Source organism: Chiloscyllium plagiosum, chromosome 15 (genome assembly GCF_004010195.1).
Source record: "Chiloscyllium plagiosum isolate BGI_BamShark_2017 chromosome 15, ASM401019v2, whole genome shotgun sequence".
Lineage (NCBI taxonomy): Eukaryota > Metazoa > Chordata > Chondrichthyes > Orectolobiformes > Hemiscylliidae > Chiloscyllium > Chiloscyllium plagiosum.
Genome location: NC_057724.1, coordinates 37,402,147 through 37,424,246, shown reverse-complemented (window position 1 = coordinate 37,424,246; position 22,100 = coordinate 37,402,147). Strand labels below are relative to the sequence as shown.

Here is a 22,100-nt window from a genome sequence, read left to right as displayed (position 1 = left end):
GCTACAGAGCAACTTCAAGTGACTTCTACTGGAAAGTGCATGTATGTAAATGTAAATGTCACATGAAATAAGCGTTGGACTTAATTTGTTATATCCTTGTTAAGTAGCCACCTGACACTCATTATCTGGGTTTGCAAAAGATAAATGAGCAAAGTTTATGTTGCCATGAGTAGCTATCTTCATGAAGGGAGAATCATAGAATCCCTACAGTGTGGAAGCAGGCCATTCTGCCCATCAAATCGACAGCATCAAGTCTGAAGAGCATCCCACCCAGACCCGCCCCCATCCCTGTAACTCTGCATTTCCCATGGCTAATCCACCTAACCTGCACATCTTTGGACTGTGGAAGGAAACTGGAGGATCCAGATGAAATCCACACTGACAAGGGGAGAATGTACAAACTCCGTACAGACAGTAATCCAAAGCAGGAATGAACCCGTGTCCCTGGTGTTGTTAGGCAGCAATGCTAACCACTGAGTCCACTTTGGAGGAGAAAGCAAAGAAAAACTAGCTTTGAGATATTGGGTAAAAAAAGTGTCAAATATTTTTGAAGAATTTGTCGAAGAAAATCAAAAGAAGTGAACAAAACAATTGAATAAAGATTTCATCATTGGAGTTCTGATAAAATTTAAAACATGCGTTTTTATTTATTTTTCTTTTTTTTGTTTTGGAATGATTTTAGAAGGTTTGTGTTATTATTCGTGCATTGAATAATCTTTCACATTTGTCCAAATGGTTCTAGTGATGACCTTTGTCTGTCAATTTATATCAAATGGCATGGCTCAAAAAAAATCTTAAAGTCATGAGTTTGAAAAACAGGAATGTGAATTGTTGGTGTGCTTGTTGGTCAGGGACTTTAGCAATAGGGGATATTCTGTTCTTGGTGTCCTCAAGTGTTGCTTTTTTGTGCCAATCGAGAAATTTACCAAACACTTCAAACATCTGCCAAGTTAACCTTGAACATATCTTAGACACTGAGCAAATCCTTGTGATCATTTTATGAATAAACTTTGTATTATTGGGATCAGGTGAAATGTAGAGCAGGAGAAGTTAGTATGGTTTAAGATGAGATACCCCAAATTGTTAACTGGTGGCACACTGGCTCCCCTTCTTTATTCACCTGGCCCACATTTCATTGCAAGAAGGTTAATTTACAAAAGATCTCCTCCTTTGTGGATACCTATTTCCAGACTAAATAAATTTATGTTTTATAAAGATCTAATTTAATCAGGCTTTCTTAAAATAAGAAAATAATTAATTTATTAATTATGAAAGTTGATGCAAATTAATAGCATAGACACACAGATTTAAAGTGAGAAATTAGTCCAAACAATGTTAAAGGATGTATGAATCAATCTCTATGGGTCATTTTTGAAGAGTAATTGTGAAATGTTGATAATTGACTAGTTGTGTAGTTGAATCTGAGATTCTTGGTATTGCACATTAATTGAACTTATTTTGTTCTGTTTCCTTTCAACATGACTGGCTAGCAGCACTCACAGCAAGAAAGTCTTTTACCTGAAATGCAGATGTGACTAGAAAGTAACTCATCAACAGTGACTTTTACAGCACTCTAACATTCTAACTTGGGCTAATACACATCAATACCTCAATCCCCTGGCATACATCAGTACTTCAGTTCATTAGCAAATACCTTCTTTCTCTAGCACACACCGACCAGGTTTGATTTAGTTTCTAAGCACTTTTCTTGTGTGTTCTTTAAAGGGGAAGACAAACAACTTGTTTCTTGCCCAAACAGCTGTGATTTCTGCCATCTTGTTCCAATTCTGAGATGAATGCCAGGAGAATATGTTTGTTTGTAGTGCATTTTTCCCCTTTGTAGCTTCCTTGACACTGCGTCAAGTGTAACTTTTCAGAGTCTCTGTGTATCTCTCTCTCTCTCCAGACAGCCACTGTATTTATATCCACAGTAATTTGTTTGACTGTAGAAGTCCCTTTTTTAAAAAAAAAAAAGATATGTTGGCAAAACAGGTTTGATATGTCCACGGGTAACCTGGAATATAATCAATGGCTGTGCCAGTATCACACAAGAATAACTGCAACATTTACTAATTATGTAAAATACTTGTGCGGTTATCACAAATACCTTGCTGTATTGTGTTGATGCTTCTTAAATAAATTTTTATTTGCAAGTTTTTATTTAAAAGAACTAAAAGTCACAAGGGCGCATTGTTAAATAATTTCCTTTAAATTATAAATTCAGTTGTCCCTAATATTCAATGACTTAACTGTCTAGTATGGAAATAATAATGTGGAAATAGTGTGGAATTATTCAGAACTGGAAGCACTGTATTTCTATTCTTATGTTATTCATAAATTGTTCCTGGTAGGTGCCAAAAATTACCTTGTCAATTTGTGGCGTCCTAGTTTGATTACAATTAATATTCCATATTACCTGGAACAATCATTTCTGTTTCTATAAAATTTTCTTTGAGATTGTTTAGTCACACATAAGTGAGTAATTCATTTGGGTTACATATTGCATGAGGCAACTGCCAGGTAAGTCGTGTTATCTTTGGTGATTGGAGTGGGGGCTGGTTGGGCACTTTTTAACCAATGAAGGTGCCTTCCGGAATTAATGGCCACCTTCACTGGAACAGCATCAGCTGTCCTCAGCTGAACTCCAGAGAATACAGTCTCCACTTGTCATAGGAGAGTCCCACCATCTTTGGAATCAATCTAGTGAACTGTATTTGCTGTATGGCAAGAATATGCCTTCTTAGGAAATAGGACCAGAATTGCACCCAGTAATTCAGATTCAGTCTCACTCATATTCTATGTTGTTTAACAAAGAATTCTTCGCTCCTATATTTAAACCCTCTTGTAAGAAGGCTAATGTATTGTGTGTATTTTGAATTCCTTACTGGACCTGCATACTAAATTTCAATGACTTATGAATTAGAGCACCTAAGGATTCTTTGGATATCAGAATTTGCCAATTGCACCATTTAGGACATATTCTGCACTTCTGTTTCTCCAAAAAAAAATAATCTGCAACCTACATTCTATTCCATCTACCACACTCTTTTCCACTCACTCAGCCTGCCTAAATTCCCTTGAAGCTCTTTGTATCCTCCTCAACTCTCATTCCTACCACAAACATGGAAATATTACAATTGATCCTCACATCCAAATCATTGAAATAAATAGATTGTGAACAAATAAGCTGGGGCTATTTTTGCTGGAGCATAATAGACTAAGCGGTGAACTTATAGAAGTTTATAAAGTAATGAGGAGCATGGATAGAGTGAATAGACAAGGTATTTTCCTCAGAAAGGGGAGTCCACAACTAGAGGGCATGAGTTTCAGGTGAGAGGGGAAAGATTTAAAAGGGACCTAAAGGGCACCTTTTTCACATAGAGGGTGATGTGTGTATGGAATAAACTGCCAGAGGAACTGGTGGAGGCTGGTACAATTACAGCATTTAAAAGGCATCTGGATGGATAAATGAATAGGAAGGGTTTAGGGGGATATGGGACAAATGTTGGAAAATGGGACTAGATTAATTTATGATATCTGATCAGCTTGGATGAGGTGGACTGAAGAGTCTGTTTCCACGCCATACATCTCTAAGACTCCATGTAACTGCAGAACATTTTGAAAATAATGATACCACTGGGCAGAGGCAACATGGATTCATGAAGGGTATACCAGGTTTGAAATGGAGAACCAGTGGACATGGTTTATTTTTTTTTTTCAGGAGGTTTTTAATAGATTTATGCACAAGAGGGTATGAGACAAAATTAAATTTACTAGTATGGATTAAGGTAGGTAGGCTGTGACCAGTAGGGTGTCAAAGGATTAATGCTTAGGTCTCACTAATAGAATCATAGAGATGTATAGCATGGAAACAGACCCTTTGGTCCAACTCATCCATGCTGACCAGATATCCTAAATTAATCTAGTCCCATTTGCCAGCATTTGGCCCATATCCCTGTAATCCCTTCCTATTCATTCATCTACCAATCCAGTTCCTTGCATCCTATTCATATATACATACATCCTGACATTTTCTCTCCTACTGATATCAGCCAGATTTGTAGATTCCTGTTTTCTTTTTCCCTCCTTTCCTGACCAGTGATGTTATATTTGCAACTTTCCATTTTGCAGATACCATTGTTGAATTGGTAGAATTTTGAAAGATGATCAACTGTGCATCCATATCTCTGTAGCTATCTCTTTCAGCACTCTTGTGTGAATATCATCATGCCACACGGATTTGACAACTTTCAGTCCTGTAATTTTTCCAATACTATATTTTTATCATGACTAAATTCTTTCAGTTCCTCACTGCCACTGAATACTTGGATCTTAGCTATTTCAGGAAGACTTTTGGTATCTTCCTCTGTGAAGCCACCCTAAGTAGCTTCTGTACCATTTTTTCGATTTTGCATCATATATTCTCTACTCTCTGCCTACAAAAGAATGAAACTTGTCTTTGCTAGTCCTTTCCTTTTTGTAGATAGCTATTGAAGCTTTCACAATTCATGTTTATGGTTCTTTCTGGTTTATATGCATCTTCCATTCTGTGTCTCTTTATCAATTTGTGTTCTGTTTTGTTTTGCATTTCATAAATTGCAACCTTGCAATGCCCTCCACTGTGGCATTGCCATTTATTGTTGTTTCTCAGTTCTGAAAGGTTTATGAGGACTTTTCGAAGCTAAACATAGATCAACAGGAAAATAATTAAAATGTAGTAGGATTTGTGATTTCTAACTAGCATTCTAGTAATTGAACATTAGAAGTAACTTCTTTGTGTCATTTAATTTTCAATATTCTGATTTAGTCACATGGGAATACAGAATTCAGGATCATTGAAAAGAGTCACATGTCAAAGTTTTTTATCTTGCACTCATCAAATACAAGAGTGGCAATTTTCAAAGCAAACAGAACTTTTACAGCCTGTGAAAAGGATGCTGATTGAGTCCTTCGACATGGATCTTAACTCTTAATCTTGTTTCTTATTCAGAAAATCATAAAATTCAAACTGGGATTGAGAACAGCATTCACACTTTTTTTTGTTCTCTGTGGACCTCTGTGGTCTGTTCACATGAGCAACTTCCAGCAATACTGTGAATGGCATCGCCATGCAGATTGCAGTGCACAAATCCTTGGAGCACAGACAGCTTGATGAAGAACATCAATAGTTAAATAATGCTTGTTTTAATTGTATTGCATCCTAAAAGCTGAAGTTGATTGTGTTTCAGATTGACAATGCAAGCATTGGGGCAGAAACTGAATGATTACTGGAAGGAAAAGAAAACTAAGAAAAGCCAGGAGGAAGCAGATAGTACAGACATGGTAGAAGAACCACGGTGAGACTTTACTAGCTGCACTTCTGTTTCGAACCCTACCAGTGTGCCATCCAATCCTGTGTGATTCCTCACCACCCCAACTCATACAAATAACAACATTGTCAAAGACCCAGTCTGCGAATATTTCCTTCATATTGTTCCTTTATATTGTCCTGGATTGCATTCCAACTTGTGTACAAATTGACTTGTGAACAGACTCAGAAACAGAACTCATTCACAGTCCAGGGACTGCCTGTACTACAAGGATATCGTATAATCCAAACTAGATTTTCTTTCATGGTTTTCTGGCTGAGATTTTCTACTCAAGTGATTTCATAGACTGTTGGCCTATGAAGTGCATAAAAAAATGTGTAGTCTCAGCTCAGGACAAGCACAGTTCTGAAAAGTGTTTTTAAGATCTATCAGTTTGAAGCTGATCACAGACCAGCAGGAAAACAAATTAAGGATACGGTAAGATTTGTCATTTCTAGCTAGCATTTTAGTAATTAAACAGTAGAACTAACTAACTTTGTTATTTACTTTGTGAGTCCCTGCCATTAATCATTTGGGAATACAAAACTTGGGTCATGGATATTGTTGTCTGCTCAGCATTTTTTGCCCAGCCTTTGTTGCCCTTCAGAAGGTGATGCTGAGCTACATTCTTGAACCATGGAGGTCCATGTCCAGGTCGTAGACCCACATTGCCATTAGGGAGAGAATACAGATGAAAGTGTGGCTGGAAATATGGTGCAGGAGGGAGGGCTTTAGATTTTTGGGACGCTGGGACTGGCTGTGCAGGAGATGGCACCTGTGCAAACTGAACAAGTTGCATTTGAACAGAGCTGGGATTGAGAGTATGAAATTAAATAATTAAGATATTGTTAATAGAAGATGTTTTGAAACACACTTTGGTAATCTTTAACATTTTATTAGGCACCATCAGGCAGAAATCAGTATAATTAAACTTGCGACTTCAATTTATTTTTAATGTGCACCATCAGATATTAAATACACTGAAATAAATTATTAGTAAGCCATTGCATTGAGGATTGTTAAAACAAAATATTTGATTATAGAAGCTTTAGCCATTCACTTTGAGCATTCTAATGTAGTCACAGCTACTCCTGGAACACTTGGGGTAACAATTTTTCATCCCATTTATATTCAGTATCTGTAAACTATGTTTAAGAATAGTTTGAAAAAGCGCATTTATTTTATTTTTGTGTTGCTTTCCCAATCAGAACTGTCCCTGATCAAGTTTGGGCTCAATGTGACACATGCATGAAATGGCGGAAGTTACCACCAGAAATTGACCCAGATTCACTACCAGAAAACTGGTATTGTAACATGAATCCTGACCCCAAGTTCAGGTAAGAAGGTCTAAGAATTCAGTGTTGGGGCCACAGCTGTTCACGTTATATATTAATGATCTGGATGAAGGGACTGGGGGCATTCTAGCGAAGTTTGCTGATGATACGAAGATAGGTGGACAGGCAGGTAGTACTGAGGAAGTGGGGAGGCTGCAGAAGGATCTAGACAGTTTGGGAGAGTGGTCCAGGAAATGGCTGATGAAGTTCAATGTGAGCAAATGCGAGGTCTTGCACTTTGGAAAAAAGAATACAAGCATGGACTACTTTCTGAACGGTGAGAAAATTCATAAAGCCAAAGTACAAAGGGATCTGGGAGTGCTAGTCGAGGATTCTCTAAAGGTAAACATGCAGGTTGAATCCGTGATTAAGAAAGCGAATGCAATGTTGTCATTTATCTCAAGAGGGTTAGAATATAAAAGCAGCAATGTGCTACTGAGACTTTATAAAGCTCTGGTTAGGCCCCATTTGGAGTACTGTGTCCAGTTTTGGGCCCCACACCTCAGGAGGGGCATACTGGCACTGGAATGTGTCCAGCGGAGATTCAAACAGATGATCCCTGGAATGGTAGGTCTAACATACGAGGAATGGCTGAGGATCCTGGGATTGTACTCCTTGGAGCTTAGAAGGTTAAGGGGAGATCTAATAGAAAGTTACAAGATAATACATGGCTTGGAAAGGATGGACGCTAAGAAATTGTTTCCGTTAGGCGAGGAGACTAGGATCCGTGGACACAGCCTTAGAATTAAAGGGGATCAATTCAGAACAGAAATGGGGAGACATTTCTTCAGCCAGAGAGTGGTGTACCTATGGAATTCATTGCTGCGGAGTGCAGTGGAGGCCGGGACGCTAAATGTCTTCAAGGCAGAGATTGATAAATTCTTGATGTCACAAGGAATTAAGGGCTACGGGGAGAATGCGGGTAAGTGGAGTTGAAATGCCCATCAGCCATGATTAAATGGCGGAGTGGGCTCGATGGGCCGAATGGCCTTACTTCCACTCCTATGTCTTGTGGTCTTATATTTGCAAGTGGACATGAATCTAATTAGTAAAATTATTACTTTTATAAATAAGATGGGATGAGATGAAATCATAGAATAATCCTTTAGCTCTTACTCAAGTCACTGAGATCAATTTTTACTTGTGGAAACCAGCACTCGTTAGATAGTTGCACCAGTGCTCTGGTGAAGTCATGCAAGAGCCAATTACTAGATGGGTTCAGGCTGTAGTTCTGGTTTAATATGTAAAATGAGGTTGTATGATATAGATAGGATCCAGATTGCCATTTCAAGACAGAACTGATCCAAACTGTTTTACTGTTGATACAGTCAGAAAGGTGCCAAAATTTTCCATTTTAAAGGGATTTTTCAATGCCAGAATATATGGAATCACCGTGGGCTCCTTCTCTAGTTGTGACCATCTCTCCACTGTCAGACTTGCAGCCAGCAGGTCACCCATTATTGTACTAATCTGAAGATAGTAAACTGCGTCAGGAGTCTGGTATCAAAATGACTCTGAGCACTTCACTGTTTAATTGAGGGACAATTAATATGTAACCTTAGTTCTCTAATTAGAAGTTAAAAGAATCAAAGAATTGTTACGGTCCAGAAGGACACTATGTAGGCCATTGTGTCTGCAGCCTCTCTTTAAGTATTTTGACTTAGTGCCAAATTCCTACTTTTCCATATAACCTTGTACATTGGACAGTTACTTAAATAGAAACTATGCCTTCTTGAAAGTCTAAGTTGAACTCTTCACCGCATCTCAAGGCAATGCATTCTAAACTCAAACCACTCCCTGTGTGAAATATACTTTCTCACCTCACATTTGCTTCTTTTGCAAAACATTTAAAAGTTGTGCTGTCTAGTCTTTGGTCCTTTTACAAATGGTCATCCTTTCTCCCTGCCTACAATGTTCAGACCCCTCATAATTTTAAAATCTTCTATCAGATCTCTCCTCAGTCCTCTCCTCAACTTCCCTAATCTATCCTCATAACGGAAGTTTCTTATCACTTCAGAACAACATACATTATTATATACAGTCATTCCATTCTCTTTGTACCAAAGTGTATCCCGCCACAGTTCTCAGTTTGAATCTAATCTGCTGCTTATGGGCCCACCTCACCAACTTGTAAACATCTTTATCTTTTGAAGTTCTACACTGCCCACTTCACAGTTTACAGTGCTGCCAAGTTTTGTGTTGTCTGCAAACTTTGTCTCCTTCACACAAAGATCTATATCAGGAAAAACAAATGCCCCAATACTAACCCCGCAGGGAACTCCACTACAGTCAGAAAACTACCTATTAACCGTTATTCTGTGTCTCCTATCAGCCAGTTTCATATCCATGCTGTTACTGTCATTTTTATTCCACAACCTATCACTTTCCTCACAGGTCTTTTGCATAGCCCTGTGTTGAATGAGTTTTGGAAGTTAATTTATACTACATCAATAGCTTTACCCTCTTAACTCTCTCTGCTATCTCTTCAAAAATAACAGTAACTAAATTTTCTCTTAACACCATGCTGATATTTTTTGCTTGTGACTATTAATTCTATCCTGAACAATTATTTATAGATGTTTCCTCACCATTGAAGTTAAACTGACTGATCTGTAATTGCTAAAGTGTTGCTACAACTTTTTTGAATAAGAGTAATATTTGTATTTCTCCAGTTCTCTGGTACCACGCCGATTCTAGGGAGGATAGAAAATTTATTCACAATGCAATTTTCACTTCCATCAGTAATCAACTTTAACTGACCCAACACTTTGTCCTCATTTTAATCCTTTTTAGTGACTGACTTTTCCCCTCTCTAGGAGAAAGTGAGGGCTGCAGATGCTGGAGCCCTCACATTCCTGAAGAAGGGCTTATGCCCGAAACGTCGATTCTCCTGTTCCTTGGATGCTGCCTGACCTGCTGTGCTTTTCCAGCAACACATTTTCAGCTCTTTTCCCCTCTCTACCCTTGAGCTGAGCAGAATTTGCTTTTCTTGGTAAAGACAGAAGCAAAGTATGAATTTAGTGCATTAGCAATACGTCTTACCTGTACACGTAAGCCTCTATTTTGGTCCCTATTCAGCTCTATTCCTTTTACCACTCTTTTACTATTGATGTGCTATAGAGAAAGACAGGGATTTCCCATAATGCGAATGTTCCTTGCTTTTCTTATTGTTTATTCGCCTCCCTTCTGAACCTTCTGTATTCAACTTGGCTCTCAATTGTATGTACGACCTAACAACTGTCATAAGCAGACTTTACCTTTTTTTCTCAATTGCGACTGAGGCACTCTGGATTTGTTTATTCTGTCTTTCCCACTTGAAAAAATATATCTTGACTGCCTGACGGTTCAGTGAATTTTTCCTGCTAATTTTTAGTTTTAATCTACCTAGCCCAGTTCCATTCTTGCCCCATTGCAGTCAGCTCTCCATTAATTGATTATTATTATTATTCCAGATTGACTAAAGTCAGTTTTCACTGTCAAGTTAAACCTTTATGGTACAAAAATCACTGTTCTGAAAATGCACCCCCACTGTCACTTGATATACTTTGCCAACTTCATTCCTCAGAACAAGGTCTAGCAGTTTCTCCTTTTTTGTTGGACCTGACACATAATTCTGCAGTAAATTTTCCTGAACACAGTCTAGGAATACCTACCCCTGTCTTCACTTTGCACTACCACGATCTCAGTGTGTATCGGGGTAATTAAAGTCCCTCTTCTGACTACTTTATGATATTTACAACTCTTTGTAATTTCCTTGCCAATTTGTTTCTCTATATATTTCCCTCTAGTTGTAGGTCTATATGTTACAACAAGTAACATTAATATTGAGAGAGTTTTAAACTAATTGTTGGAGGTGGTGGGGAGAGGACAAATGTAGCTGAAAATGTGTTGCTGGAAAAGCGCAGCAGGTCAGGCAGCATCCAAAGAGCAGGAGAATTGATGCTTCGGGCATGAGCCCTTCTTCAGCATCTGCAGTCCTCACTTTCTCCTAGAGGACAAATGTAGGTTTACAAGGCAAGAGGATATGGGGAGGGTTAAACTAACTGAACAGGGGTGTAGGAACCAGGAGAAAATATTAGAAAGTAATGCTAGGGTGGACAAAATGCTGAGAGAGGCAGATAGCACTAGAATGGAAAATAGTGAAGTTGGAGTAAGAGAGAAAGTAATAAAGTCCAAATTGGTCTTACTTGGCATACGTTGTATGTATGTGAATGCACAGAGTATAGTTAATATGTTTGGAGAATTACAGGCACAGCTTTCCATGTGGGATTATGATGATAATAGAGACCTAACTTTTTTGTCATGACTCTTAATTTCCTTATTGATTTCAAAATGTCTATTTGGGTTTTGAAGATGCTTAACAACATAGTCTCTACAGCCCTCTCTTGTTACAGAATTCTGCATGCCCAGCAAGGAACTCAGTTTCAGCTCTGTTCAGATGTAACATATCTGACTTGTACAGGTGCCATCTTGCACAAATCCAGTTCCCCTGTCCCAGAAAACTAAAGCCCTCCCTCTTGCACCATCTTTTCAACCTCTCGTTCACCTGTTTTATCTTTTTGTTTCTGCATCACTTGCACATAGCATTGGGAGTATTCTGAGAGTACTAGTTTAGAGATTTTGCTTGCTAGTTGTCAGCCTAGCTGTCTAACCTCTGATTGCCTGACCAACCTGTGATATGTATAGCCATGTAAAACATATTAACATTTGGATTTTCTTTTTTAATTTTAGGGACTGCTCTATTCCTGAGGAACCTGAGCAAAGTGATGATGAGATGACACCCAGTTATGAAAAAGCATCTAAAAAACAGTTAAGTATCTTTGCTGGCACTGGCCCATTTACAAAACAGGAACAGTTCACTTTAATATTTACCCACAATGTGAGCAATAATGTTATAACCATTTTCCAGACCTATTTGCCTTTATATTCCTCTCCTACAATAAGCTCCATTCCTTCAATCACTTATTCAAACCTGTGCTACAGTCATTGACTCCAGTGGTGTATTCCACAGTCTCATCAATATAACCTCTGTATAAAAAATGCTTTTCCTGTTCTCTGTCCTAAACCTCATTTAATTTTATATCTACATACTTTCATTCCAGACCCTCAATCACTGACAACAGTCTGTTTCTCTTTACTCCATCCCATCTCTTCATACTTTTGAACTAACTCACCCTGTAATCTCTGTTGTAATGACAATGGCATTGATTTTTCACATATAACCAGACACTGCTTCACCATTGGAAGACAGCTGCATGGTTTCAGAATAGCGGGAAAGATTTTGTAAGGACATCAAATGATGTGAATCTTCCAACTCCTGTGATATAAGCCTGAACATTATTTCTCCTGAAGCTTGACAAAAATTAAGTAACCGTATGGATGTTTCCATTAAGTACTTTCTTATATATTATCCTGCATATGCTTTGTTCTTTCTTAGTGATCAAAGTCTGGAGAGAAAGAGGTGGAAGTCTTTGGAACAGGAGAAACGCATGGTGAGGAAATGTACAGATTATAAAGTAACCTCCAGTCCACTGTGTTCGTACCTTTAAGTTGTTTTCATATGTCATGCCCAAACTAAATATACATGAGAAGAAAATATTTAAGACGTCATATATGCCATGCTCTAACTTAACCCTTTGCTTAACAAAGTATGGCCTATTTGCAAAACAATGCAGCACACAGTTCTTGGTGTAAATAATTGAGAAAACACGAACAGTTTTCAGAAAAGAATCAAATCTAGTATGAAATATCCAGGTGTGGTTGACTGTTTTTATAATGCTACCCTGTTTAGAATGATTAACGTTACAGTTATTCCTTGTTTAGCACTTCACCGAGACAGTATAAGGCATGTAGTGCCTCCTTCAGATTAATGAAGTAAGTTTAAGCAACTCAAAGAAAATATAATTGTTTCTCAGGGCATTCTCTTAGCTGGTTGGAAATTAACAAATATGTTTATTAAATTCTCTTGTTCATAGTCTCTTATTATCGTCACATTTCAGCAGGGGTCATTATATTGCAATAAAAGGCTTTGTAGCTCTGCAGAGGCTTAGTCGATAAATTCAAATGAACTGTTCTGCACTGATTGAAAAGAATCCTGATTGTTAAACTTCTGACAACTAGTTGGTGAATAACAAGAGCAGAAGTCAATCTTTAATGTTCTTTAAAATCAGCAGCAGTGAATGTGCAAAGCAATTATAGACAGGACAAATGGGGAAAACAATATTGGTTGGAACAAAATAAGAGAAAATGTGAACTTGTCCATTTTGGCATGAAGAGATTGCAGAACACATCGATACACATTTAACAGACGGATATCTATACACAGCAAATATTTTGTGATTTACAACGATTTTGTTTTAGTTTACAGCTTACAAAAAAAGGTGCTATGATGACAGATGGCCATGTTCAATACCTGACTTGAATGTGTCTGAGATCTTGAAGCCAGACTTCTAACATTCCTACAAATGGTCTTGGAGGTTTGGCCTGGTGTTATATAGCAATGACTTATATCCTGTACCAGCACAGAGGTATTGGTCTAGGGGGGATCATCCTTTGTAAATGAGCACTGAGGTTCAGGAGGAATACACGTGGAGCTGTGAGGGAGTTATGGCACCTACTTAGCCTACTAGATCAACACTAGTGATTAATTGGTGATAAATATCACATCCAGGACATCTTTGCACTAAATAACTCAGCTCTTTTTGCTTAGGTGACTCATTGCCCAATCACATTATAAGAAGCCAGCCTCTTATATTTTTAATGCCACATCTCTGGAGCAGGTGAGGCCTGAACCCAGGCATCCTGGCCCACAGGTAAGCATACTACCACTGCCCCACAAGCGCCTAATAATTATGAGCATGGTGCTGAAATGTATCCAAACGAACAACAGGTTTCTAAAGTAATTCTAAAAAGGCTTTCGTCTCACAAAACTTGATAGAGATCTGGAAGATTCCCTCCACAGGAGACCCCTGCTGCCCAGCTTAAAACCAAACACCAAGGCAAGTCTGGGCAGCAGTTGAAGGAGAAGAAGTGGATAGTGTGCAGCAGCAACCCGTTTTGGAATCTCCTCCATGACGGAAGGCATTTCCATGAGGCAGCTCAGATTGCAGGGTGTGAGCTCCTAATAGAGGTTCTGGAACCAGGGCAGATGGGGTTTCCATCTGAGCAGGGGTACTCACAGATCACCACACACCGGAGCATCTGAGCTCCACTATTGTCAGGTGATAGATGGTATTGGCTGTGAGCTAGATATTGCCCCCACCCTGCTAAGCTCTTTTATTTTATGTCAACCTGTTCAGACCTGTTCCAATTTGAACCTGGACTTTTTGGCCCAAGAATCCAGTACTTGTTTGATACCTGCCACCAAATCATCTGTTTGGCAAATTAAATAATTATTAAGCACTGCCCATTCAGGCAGTATAACAACAGAACAGGGAAGGACAGGAAGTAGGGAAGGGAACTCGGTTAAAGTGGAGTTGGGGGGGAATAATACACATCAGAATATTGTCAAGTGACTTTCATATTAAAGTTCTTGCACTGTCTACTCAAAAGTAGAACATCAAACAATAGTCATTCCCATCACCCTATGACTATTTTCTGCCAAACCAATAACCTTTGAGTCATTGATCTTGAGGAAGTAAAGAAATGTAATTTATGCTCATCTAGCTATGATCACTGCACATGTTGTGGTGGTGCTTTGGTTTTATCAAAAATGCAAAACAAATAGATACATGATGTAGTGCCAACTTTCAAGCTCCACATTTCACATGACACAAAGTGACCAACCTTGATAAGTGTACAGATCTAAACGTAAAATAGATGTGGCATATTTAGAGCTCTGTGTTCCAAGGGAAAAATGTCCCTTGTAAGAAGAGGCTGGTTTTGGATGTGTTCAAGAGATTTTGTTCTCTGAAAGTGACATTTGAATATTTAAATATGGAACCTGCATAGGCAGCTTTGAAGGCAAGTGGGAGACACTATACTGTTGTTGAGTAAGATATTTAAATACCACCACCATGAAATAACCATGGTTGCCAGTGACTTTCAAGGCATGTGTTACTGATAGGATCTCCTCTTGCTCTTTGCCTCTTCCTTTGTTCTCTTCACCTACGAGGAGAGGATGCAAAAAGTTGGTAAGGGTTTGCAGGACAAAACATATCACAGAGGATAGCTCTTTGAGGCATGGATGATAGCGGTCAGTAGGATAATGGTGAGTGGAGTGTTGCCTATTCGGATAGGAACATGAAAAGGTGCCTGGAGAGAGCAATGAATGGAGCTGCAAGTTTTTTTCCCCCTGAGAAGTGCTGTGCAGGAGTCTGCTGGGAATGTCAGAGTATGGGTGTTGGCACCAGAAATAATTATGCACTGACCTTAAGTGCCATCCTACGTTCCTAGTTCCTTGTGGCTCACTGGATATATTTGGAGAGCAGAACTTCTGTTACTGACTTCCTTGGACACTTGTATGTATTCTAATTCTTGTTCGAGTTCTGTTAGTTAGAAATTTTTCCTTTGACAAAATCAACACGATCCTGCTCACCTTCTCTGATTGGTCAAGGAACCTGCCGAGGTAGTGCTAATGCTTTAGCTTATGTTAAGAAATTTGGCGAAGTCTGCTTTAATTGTCAGTAGCTTCCCAACCTACTAAGGGCACTGCTGTTTTAGCACTAAGTTTGGAAAATTCCATTCTTCAATTTTGATTTTCGTTCCAAAAAAAGACCTGTTTTTTCTTTTCGTGATTTTTCATCAGTTCTTTTCATGTAGTATCCTCTGAGGTAAATCTATTAGTTCTAATCATTTTAATTGGATTTCATATGTAATAATGTTTCTAGGTAATCAAAAACTCAAGTTATCTTTTCCTCTGCTTCAATCTGTTGTTGAGATGTAAATTAATACTTGATTTTTGAACAGTTTAGCTGAGTTGTTATTACTTTCTTCTGTGACTCAGAGGGCTGCAGCATGTCCATTTGTGTTGTTGCCATCTGACACTCCTAGAAAACTGCATATTTGGAGCTATATATTAATCCAAGATGTCACCTACTTGTTTATGTTTCAGGTAGAGGAAGCGTTTCTATGGCACAATTCAAAGAATAGAAGCGACACATAAACTCGTCAAAATTTCCCCCTTAACCAATGTCACCGAAACTAGATTAACTGTTAATCTCCTCATTTGCTGCTGCACAGCCTTGCTTGTATAAAATACCTGCTGAATTTGGCTACACCGCGCTTTAGGACATCTTTTGCATGTCATGAGATCTTTGTAATATTCACATATTGGTATTTACAAAGAACAGGATGGTGGTGATAGAGATATAGAAGCTCGGAGCAGTGTAGACCATTCAGCCCTTCAAGTCTGTTCCAGCATTCAATATAATCATAGCTGATCCTCTTATGGTCAATGCCATATTCCTGCTTTCTCCCCATACCTCCTGCTACTTTTAAATTCTAAAAATGTATCTATCTTTTCTTGAATATATTCAGTGCCTGGGTGTCCACAACCTTCTGTGGTAGCAAATTCCACAGGTTTATTACTTTGAATGAAGAAATTTTTCCTTGTGTCAGTCTCAAATGGTCGACAGCCTATCCTGAAACTCTACCCCTGGCCCTAGACTCGCCATACAGAGAAGACATTCTCCCTATATCTGGTTTGTCAAGCCCTTTTAACATTTTATATGTTTCTGTCAGATCCCCTCCCATTCACCTAAACTCCAGTGAATACAGGCCCAGTCAAACAGGTAGGGAGACCATGACTGCATGCAGTACTCCCAAATGTGGTCTAACAAGGAACCTGTATAACTGGTGTGAGAGGTCACCACTCCTGAACTCAAATAAAATGAGCATTACCTGTTTAACTACTAGGAATATATTTTATATCCACTTTCAAAAGTTTTACTTTTATGCTGACAATAGATCTGTGTGATGCAAATAGTTTATTTTTGTTCTTGAGATGTGGACAGCATTGGGGACATCCTATTTATTATCCATTCCTAGTTGACCTGTTGTGAGATGGAACCTGCTTGAACTGCTGTAACACTGGAAAATGATGATGTTCCTGGAGAGGTGTTGTTTCAAACCTTGCATGAGTTTAACCCAGTTCATTTGGAGGAACAGTAATTTATGAGCAAGTCACGATGAATTGTGGCTGCAGAGAACATAGAGATTATGGCAATCCCGTAACATTGTTACTGTTGTCCATTTTGATTCTGGTTAGGAGGTTCTGCTGGAGCATCTCTAGTAAACTGCTGCAATGTATGCTTCAAATAGTGCATATATTAGCAACTGTATGCTAGAGAAGACTGAGTTAAATATAGACTCCAATGATAAGGGCGCTAATTAAGTTAACTGCTCTGTGTTAGTTTGTGTCAAGTGTCAGTTTTATTAACTGGACACTGATATCTATGACACTCAGATCCTCAAAAAGAGGCTGAGCAGTATGCACTCAGCATTTATGGATGAAAATACCAATAAACCTTTAAATTTGTCTTTTGCACTTCTGCAGGACTCCATCAAGACTAAAGATAAAGATACTTATAGAACAATTCTGTTGGGTTTCTTGGCAGTGTCAGATTTTGTGGCGCTGTTTATAGCACACTACTCTTGGTGTTTAGCATGTTCACTAGGTTATCACTTCATTTGAAGATACTATCCTGGACACATTCTTCTACACTCCCCATTGAATCTAAGTTTATCTTCCTGGCTTGTTGGTAATAATTATAGTTTCATTGATACACAATGTTTGTCTGCCAGTGCCATATAATAGCTTGTAGAATTCTGTTTTCAATTTTTTGCATCTATCCTTAGTCTTGATGTGCTCTGCAATGCTATATGATCTTTATCATTGATATGCAGGGATTGGTCCTATCAGTATTATTCTAGACAAGCAGGTTAATGTTTGATCTTGTTGATTGCTTTACCATTGACAGAGGCTCATAATAATAGTTAGGTCAACTAACATTCAACCTCCACTGTCCATGCCTAATCCGGATCAACTAATATCTTTCATACTCTCAATGGCAATCTATGCTCTCTACCTACTCAAGTTCCTTTATGGCCTCTAAGACCACCGTGCCGTGGGCGGCACGGTGGTATAGTGGGCGGCACAGTGGTACAGTGGTTAGCACTGCTGCCTCGCAGCGCCAGAGACCCGGGTTCAATTCCCGCCTCAGGCGACTGACTGTGTGGAGTTTGCACGTTCTCCCCGTGTCTGTGTGGGTTTCCTCCGGGTGCTCCGGTTTCCTCCCACAGTCCAAAGATGTGCAGGTCAGGTGAATTGGCCATGCTAAATTGCCCGTAATGTTAGGTAAGGGGTAAATGTAGGGGTATGGGTGGGTTACGCTTCGGCGGGTCGGTGTGGACTTGTTGGGCTGAAGGGCCTGTTTCCACACTGTAAGTAATCTAATCTAACTCATATTAATGGCCTCTACCTCCAACCTTTGCTTCTACACCCTCCATGCCAATTCATCCAGTAATTACTATGGGCAGACTTCAAGAACCATGGTGAGATTAAATGAAATAAAGTTCTAATTATCTATAATACAGTATATAAAAACAATTTGTTGATAGAAGTACATTGAGTATATTTAAATCCCTCAAGTGTTTAGACTCTTATAAAAACAAATATTTGTATTATAACCCCACAGCAATAACAGCGAATCTTTTGGAACAGTGAATTAAACTGAACTTACAGAATCCTTCCCCCTATCTATTGTGATGAATCACTATGGAAACAGTAATGAAACTATTACCTATTATGTTATCCCTCAGGCTTATATCAGCAAGTAGCTATTGAAATTGCACTTTATTTCAGAGTCACAATAGGCTGTTTCAATTTTAAACAGCAGAGTATTTAAGTCACTCAACACCTTGATTAGTTCCACAGACCTTATCCACCCTTTACTCATCTGCATCTTCTCTTAAATCATAAGTAACATACTCGAGTAAAAACCTCTCTCCGATAAAAAATCAAGTCTATTTGAACTGAGCAATGAATTCAAGTGATCCTGCTGGGTTTGCGTTTCCCCCATGAATGAATCACATCTTGCCCTTTTGCCAGACCAACAAAAATAGCATCTATTGCAAATAGTGGTGTGTCCTGGCACATCTTGGGAAAGCAACACATTTATATGCCCCCCTGAAAAGTAGAGCTTCATTCTCGCAGAAACTCCTTCAGGGTTTGATTAGCTTGATGATGCTGTTCAACCACTCTGGGTGTGCAGGGTGGTGTGGAGATGATAGTATGTAACCAGTTACAAAATGTGGCTTGTGGCTTCTGTTATTGAATTCATTAGATATGTAATTTGTGGTAATGTTCAGATTGTCATTGAAATCTTAGTTCATTTAGCAAAGGTGATTTGCTAACCCTACTCAGTCTTGTGTTATGTTTCCAGTAACCAATACAAACTTGACTTTACATAGTTTAACAAGACATGTATTGCATAAATAATCTATGAAATTCAAATCATTCAGAAAATATGTTGCATCAACTATTGTTGATGACCAGCTGTTCTATCATATCAACAGTCAGTGCAATGTTATTTCACCAACAAGAGGAAACTGTTCTGCTAAATTAAGGAAGATGCTCCATAGATTAGTCAAGGAACAACTTGGCCTCATGATACTCACTGATGCCTATCAGCCAACATCCTAGATTGCTCCATCACTCTTTGTAATTATGGCTTGCCTTAATTGAAATGGCTTCCTACTAGAAAATCAGTAGCGTGGGTGGTGATGGCCCTGGACAACTTTAACATAACTTTGGCATCATACTTTCAGCTTACATAATATCAAGACGCCTCCTCTTGATCACTTATCTCTCATCCCTGCAAATGGACCTGTTGGTGTTATTCCATGTTGAGCACTGCCACTTGAAGGAAGCACTGAAAGGAATAAAGACATATATTTAAGTTGGAGTTGCCATTTTATTTCAGCATGGCAATAGATTTTACAAATGTTTCCAATACCAGTGTTGCACACTATGTCACACACATAATATGTCAGGCTATTTGTTACAAACTAATCTATTCTTGAAGCAGCTGTGGATACAATGACAAAACATTTTATTACCTAGCTTTGGGTTCGTATGGCTCAGTACAGGTGTGCCTACCTCTGGGTCAGGAGGCCTGAGTTCGAGTTCCACCAGCTCTGGAAGGGTATAATAACATTTCTGAATGGATAGTTGAGAAAATATGTTATCCAGGTTCATCACACAGCCCTTGTGGTGCAGTGACAGTGTCCTGACTTCTCAGCCAGGAGGCCCACGTTCAAGTCTCACTTGCTCCAGAGTGTTAAATAGCATGTCCGCACAGGTTGATTTAGAAAATATTTTATCATCTATCGTCAAAGGGCACTTTTGGTGCAGTAGTGATGTCTCTACCTCAGGGCCAAGAGGCCTGGGTTTAAGTGCCACTAGCTACAGAAGTTTATCATATCATCCCTAAACATAATTACCTAACTTTTGTGCATCGTATCCTTACTTGAATTTCCTCCCAAAAGCTTTTTGCCTTTGCAGTTTTCTCTCCTTTAAGTCCTTCCTTCAAGCTTGCCTCAAATGATTTTATTTTGGTGGCGTATCAATTTTTGTCTGATTATGTTTTTGTGAAGTGCCTTGTGATGTTTTCCCACATTAATGGTGGTCTTTGAACAAAAGTTGATCCTGTTATCATTGAATTATAAAAGGAATCTATATGTAAAATGAAGAGATATTTAAGGACAGGGTCAATATCGAGAAGTTAAAACTTTCAGAATTCTCAAGTAGCTTTGTTTTACCCAGATTAGTGTGGCTTCTGAAGGATAGTACTAGCAGCCTCATGTTTCTTAACGTGGTCCACGTTGGGACTAACAACATAGGCAAAGCTAGGGTGGAGGACCTGTTTGGGGATTATCAAGCACTAGGAAGGAAATTGAAGTACAGGTCTTCAAGGGTCATAATTCTGGATTACTGCCCGAGCCACGTGCCAATTGGCATTGGGATAAGAAAATTAGGGAAGTAAACACATGGCTAAGGGATTGGTTTGGGAAAGAGGGATTCCATTTCATGGGGCATTGGCATCAGTTTTGGAACCGGGAGTATCTGTACCGTTGGGACGGTCTCCACATGAACCGATCTGGTACCAATGTTCTAGCGAAGAGGATAAATAGGGTGGTCAGTAGGAATTTAAACTTCTGAGTTGGGGGGAAGGGAAAGTGAAAGTGACAGGGAGTATGGAGTTAAATGGAGAGATAAGCAGGAGGATAGCATGTATGCAGGTGGATTTAACCTTTAGACAGATTAGGAGTGTAACAAAAAGGAAGGATAATTTAGGACATCTTATAACTTCCAATATCTCTAATGATAAGAATGTTAGCATTAAGGCACTTTACCTGAATGCTCGTAGCATTCGTAACAAAGTAGATGAACTAATGGCACAGATCATCGTGAATGATTACGATGTGGTAAGCATCACAGAGACATGGTTGCAGGGGGTTCAGGACTGGCAGTTAAATATCCAAGGATTTACAATTTATCGAAAAGACAGGGAGGTGGGCAGAGGGGGCGGAGTGGCTTTGTTAGTTAAGAACAAAATTAAATCTATGGCACTGAATGACATAGGGTCGGATGATGTGGAGTCTGTGTGGGTGGAATTGAGCAAAGGCAAAAAAACCATAATGGAAGTTATGTACAGACCTCCTAACAGTGGTCAGGACCAGAGGCGCAACATGTACCGGGAAGTAGAAAAGGCATGTCAGAAAGGCAAGGTCACGGTGATCACGGGGGACTTCAATATGCAGGTGGACTGGGTAAATTGTTACCGGTGGATCCAAAGAAAGGGAATTCTTGGAATGCTTACAGGATGGCTTTTTGGAACAGCTTGTCATGAAGCCCACAAGGGAGCAGGCTATTTTGGACCTAGAGCTATGTAATGAACCAGACTTTATAAAAGATCTTAAAGTAAGGGAACACTTAGGAAGCAGCGATCATAATATGGTAGAGTTCAGTCTGCAGTTTGAAAGAGAGAAGGCACAATTGGATGTAATGGTGTTACAGTTAAACAAAGATAATTATGAGGGCATGAGAGAGGAACTGACGAAAATCGACTGGAAGCAGAACCTAGCAGGGAAGACAGTAGAGCAAAAATGGCAGAATTTTGTGGGCTTAATTGAGGACACAGTACAGAGGTTCATCCCCAAGAAAAGAAAGATTATCCGGGGAGGGATTAGACAGCCATGGCTGACAAAGGAAGTCAGGAAATGTATCAAAGAAAAAGAGAGAACCTATAAAGTGGCCAAGAGCACTGGGAAATCAGAAGATTGGGAAGGCTACAAAAACAAACAGAGGATAACAAAGAGAGAAATAAGGAAGGAGAGGATCAAATATGAAGGTAGGCTAGCCAGTAATATTAGAAATAATAGTAAAAGTTTCTTTCAGTACATAAGAAACAAACGA

General features: G+C 39.0%; 1 protein-coding gene across 1 annotated transcript in view; it reads left to right on the top strand.

The window, feature by feature from the left end:
- LOC122557551 (MORC family CW-type zinc finger protein 4-like) overlaps positions 1–22,100 on the top strand; it is a 110,793-nt gene that overhangs the window by 64,749 nt on the left and 23,944 nt on the right. The window contains exons 9-12 of the mRNA XM_043705297.1: positions 5,229–5,336; positions 6,557–6,685; positions 11,414–11,491; positions 12,120–12,174. Coding sequence (XP_043561232.1) covers positions 5,229–5,336; positions 6,557–6,685; positions 11,414–11,491; positions 12,120–12,174 — 370 coding nt within the window. The remainder of the gene's footprint in view (positions 1–5,228; positions 5,337–6,556; positions 6,686–11,413; positions 11,492–12,119; positions 12,175–22,100) is intronic.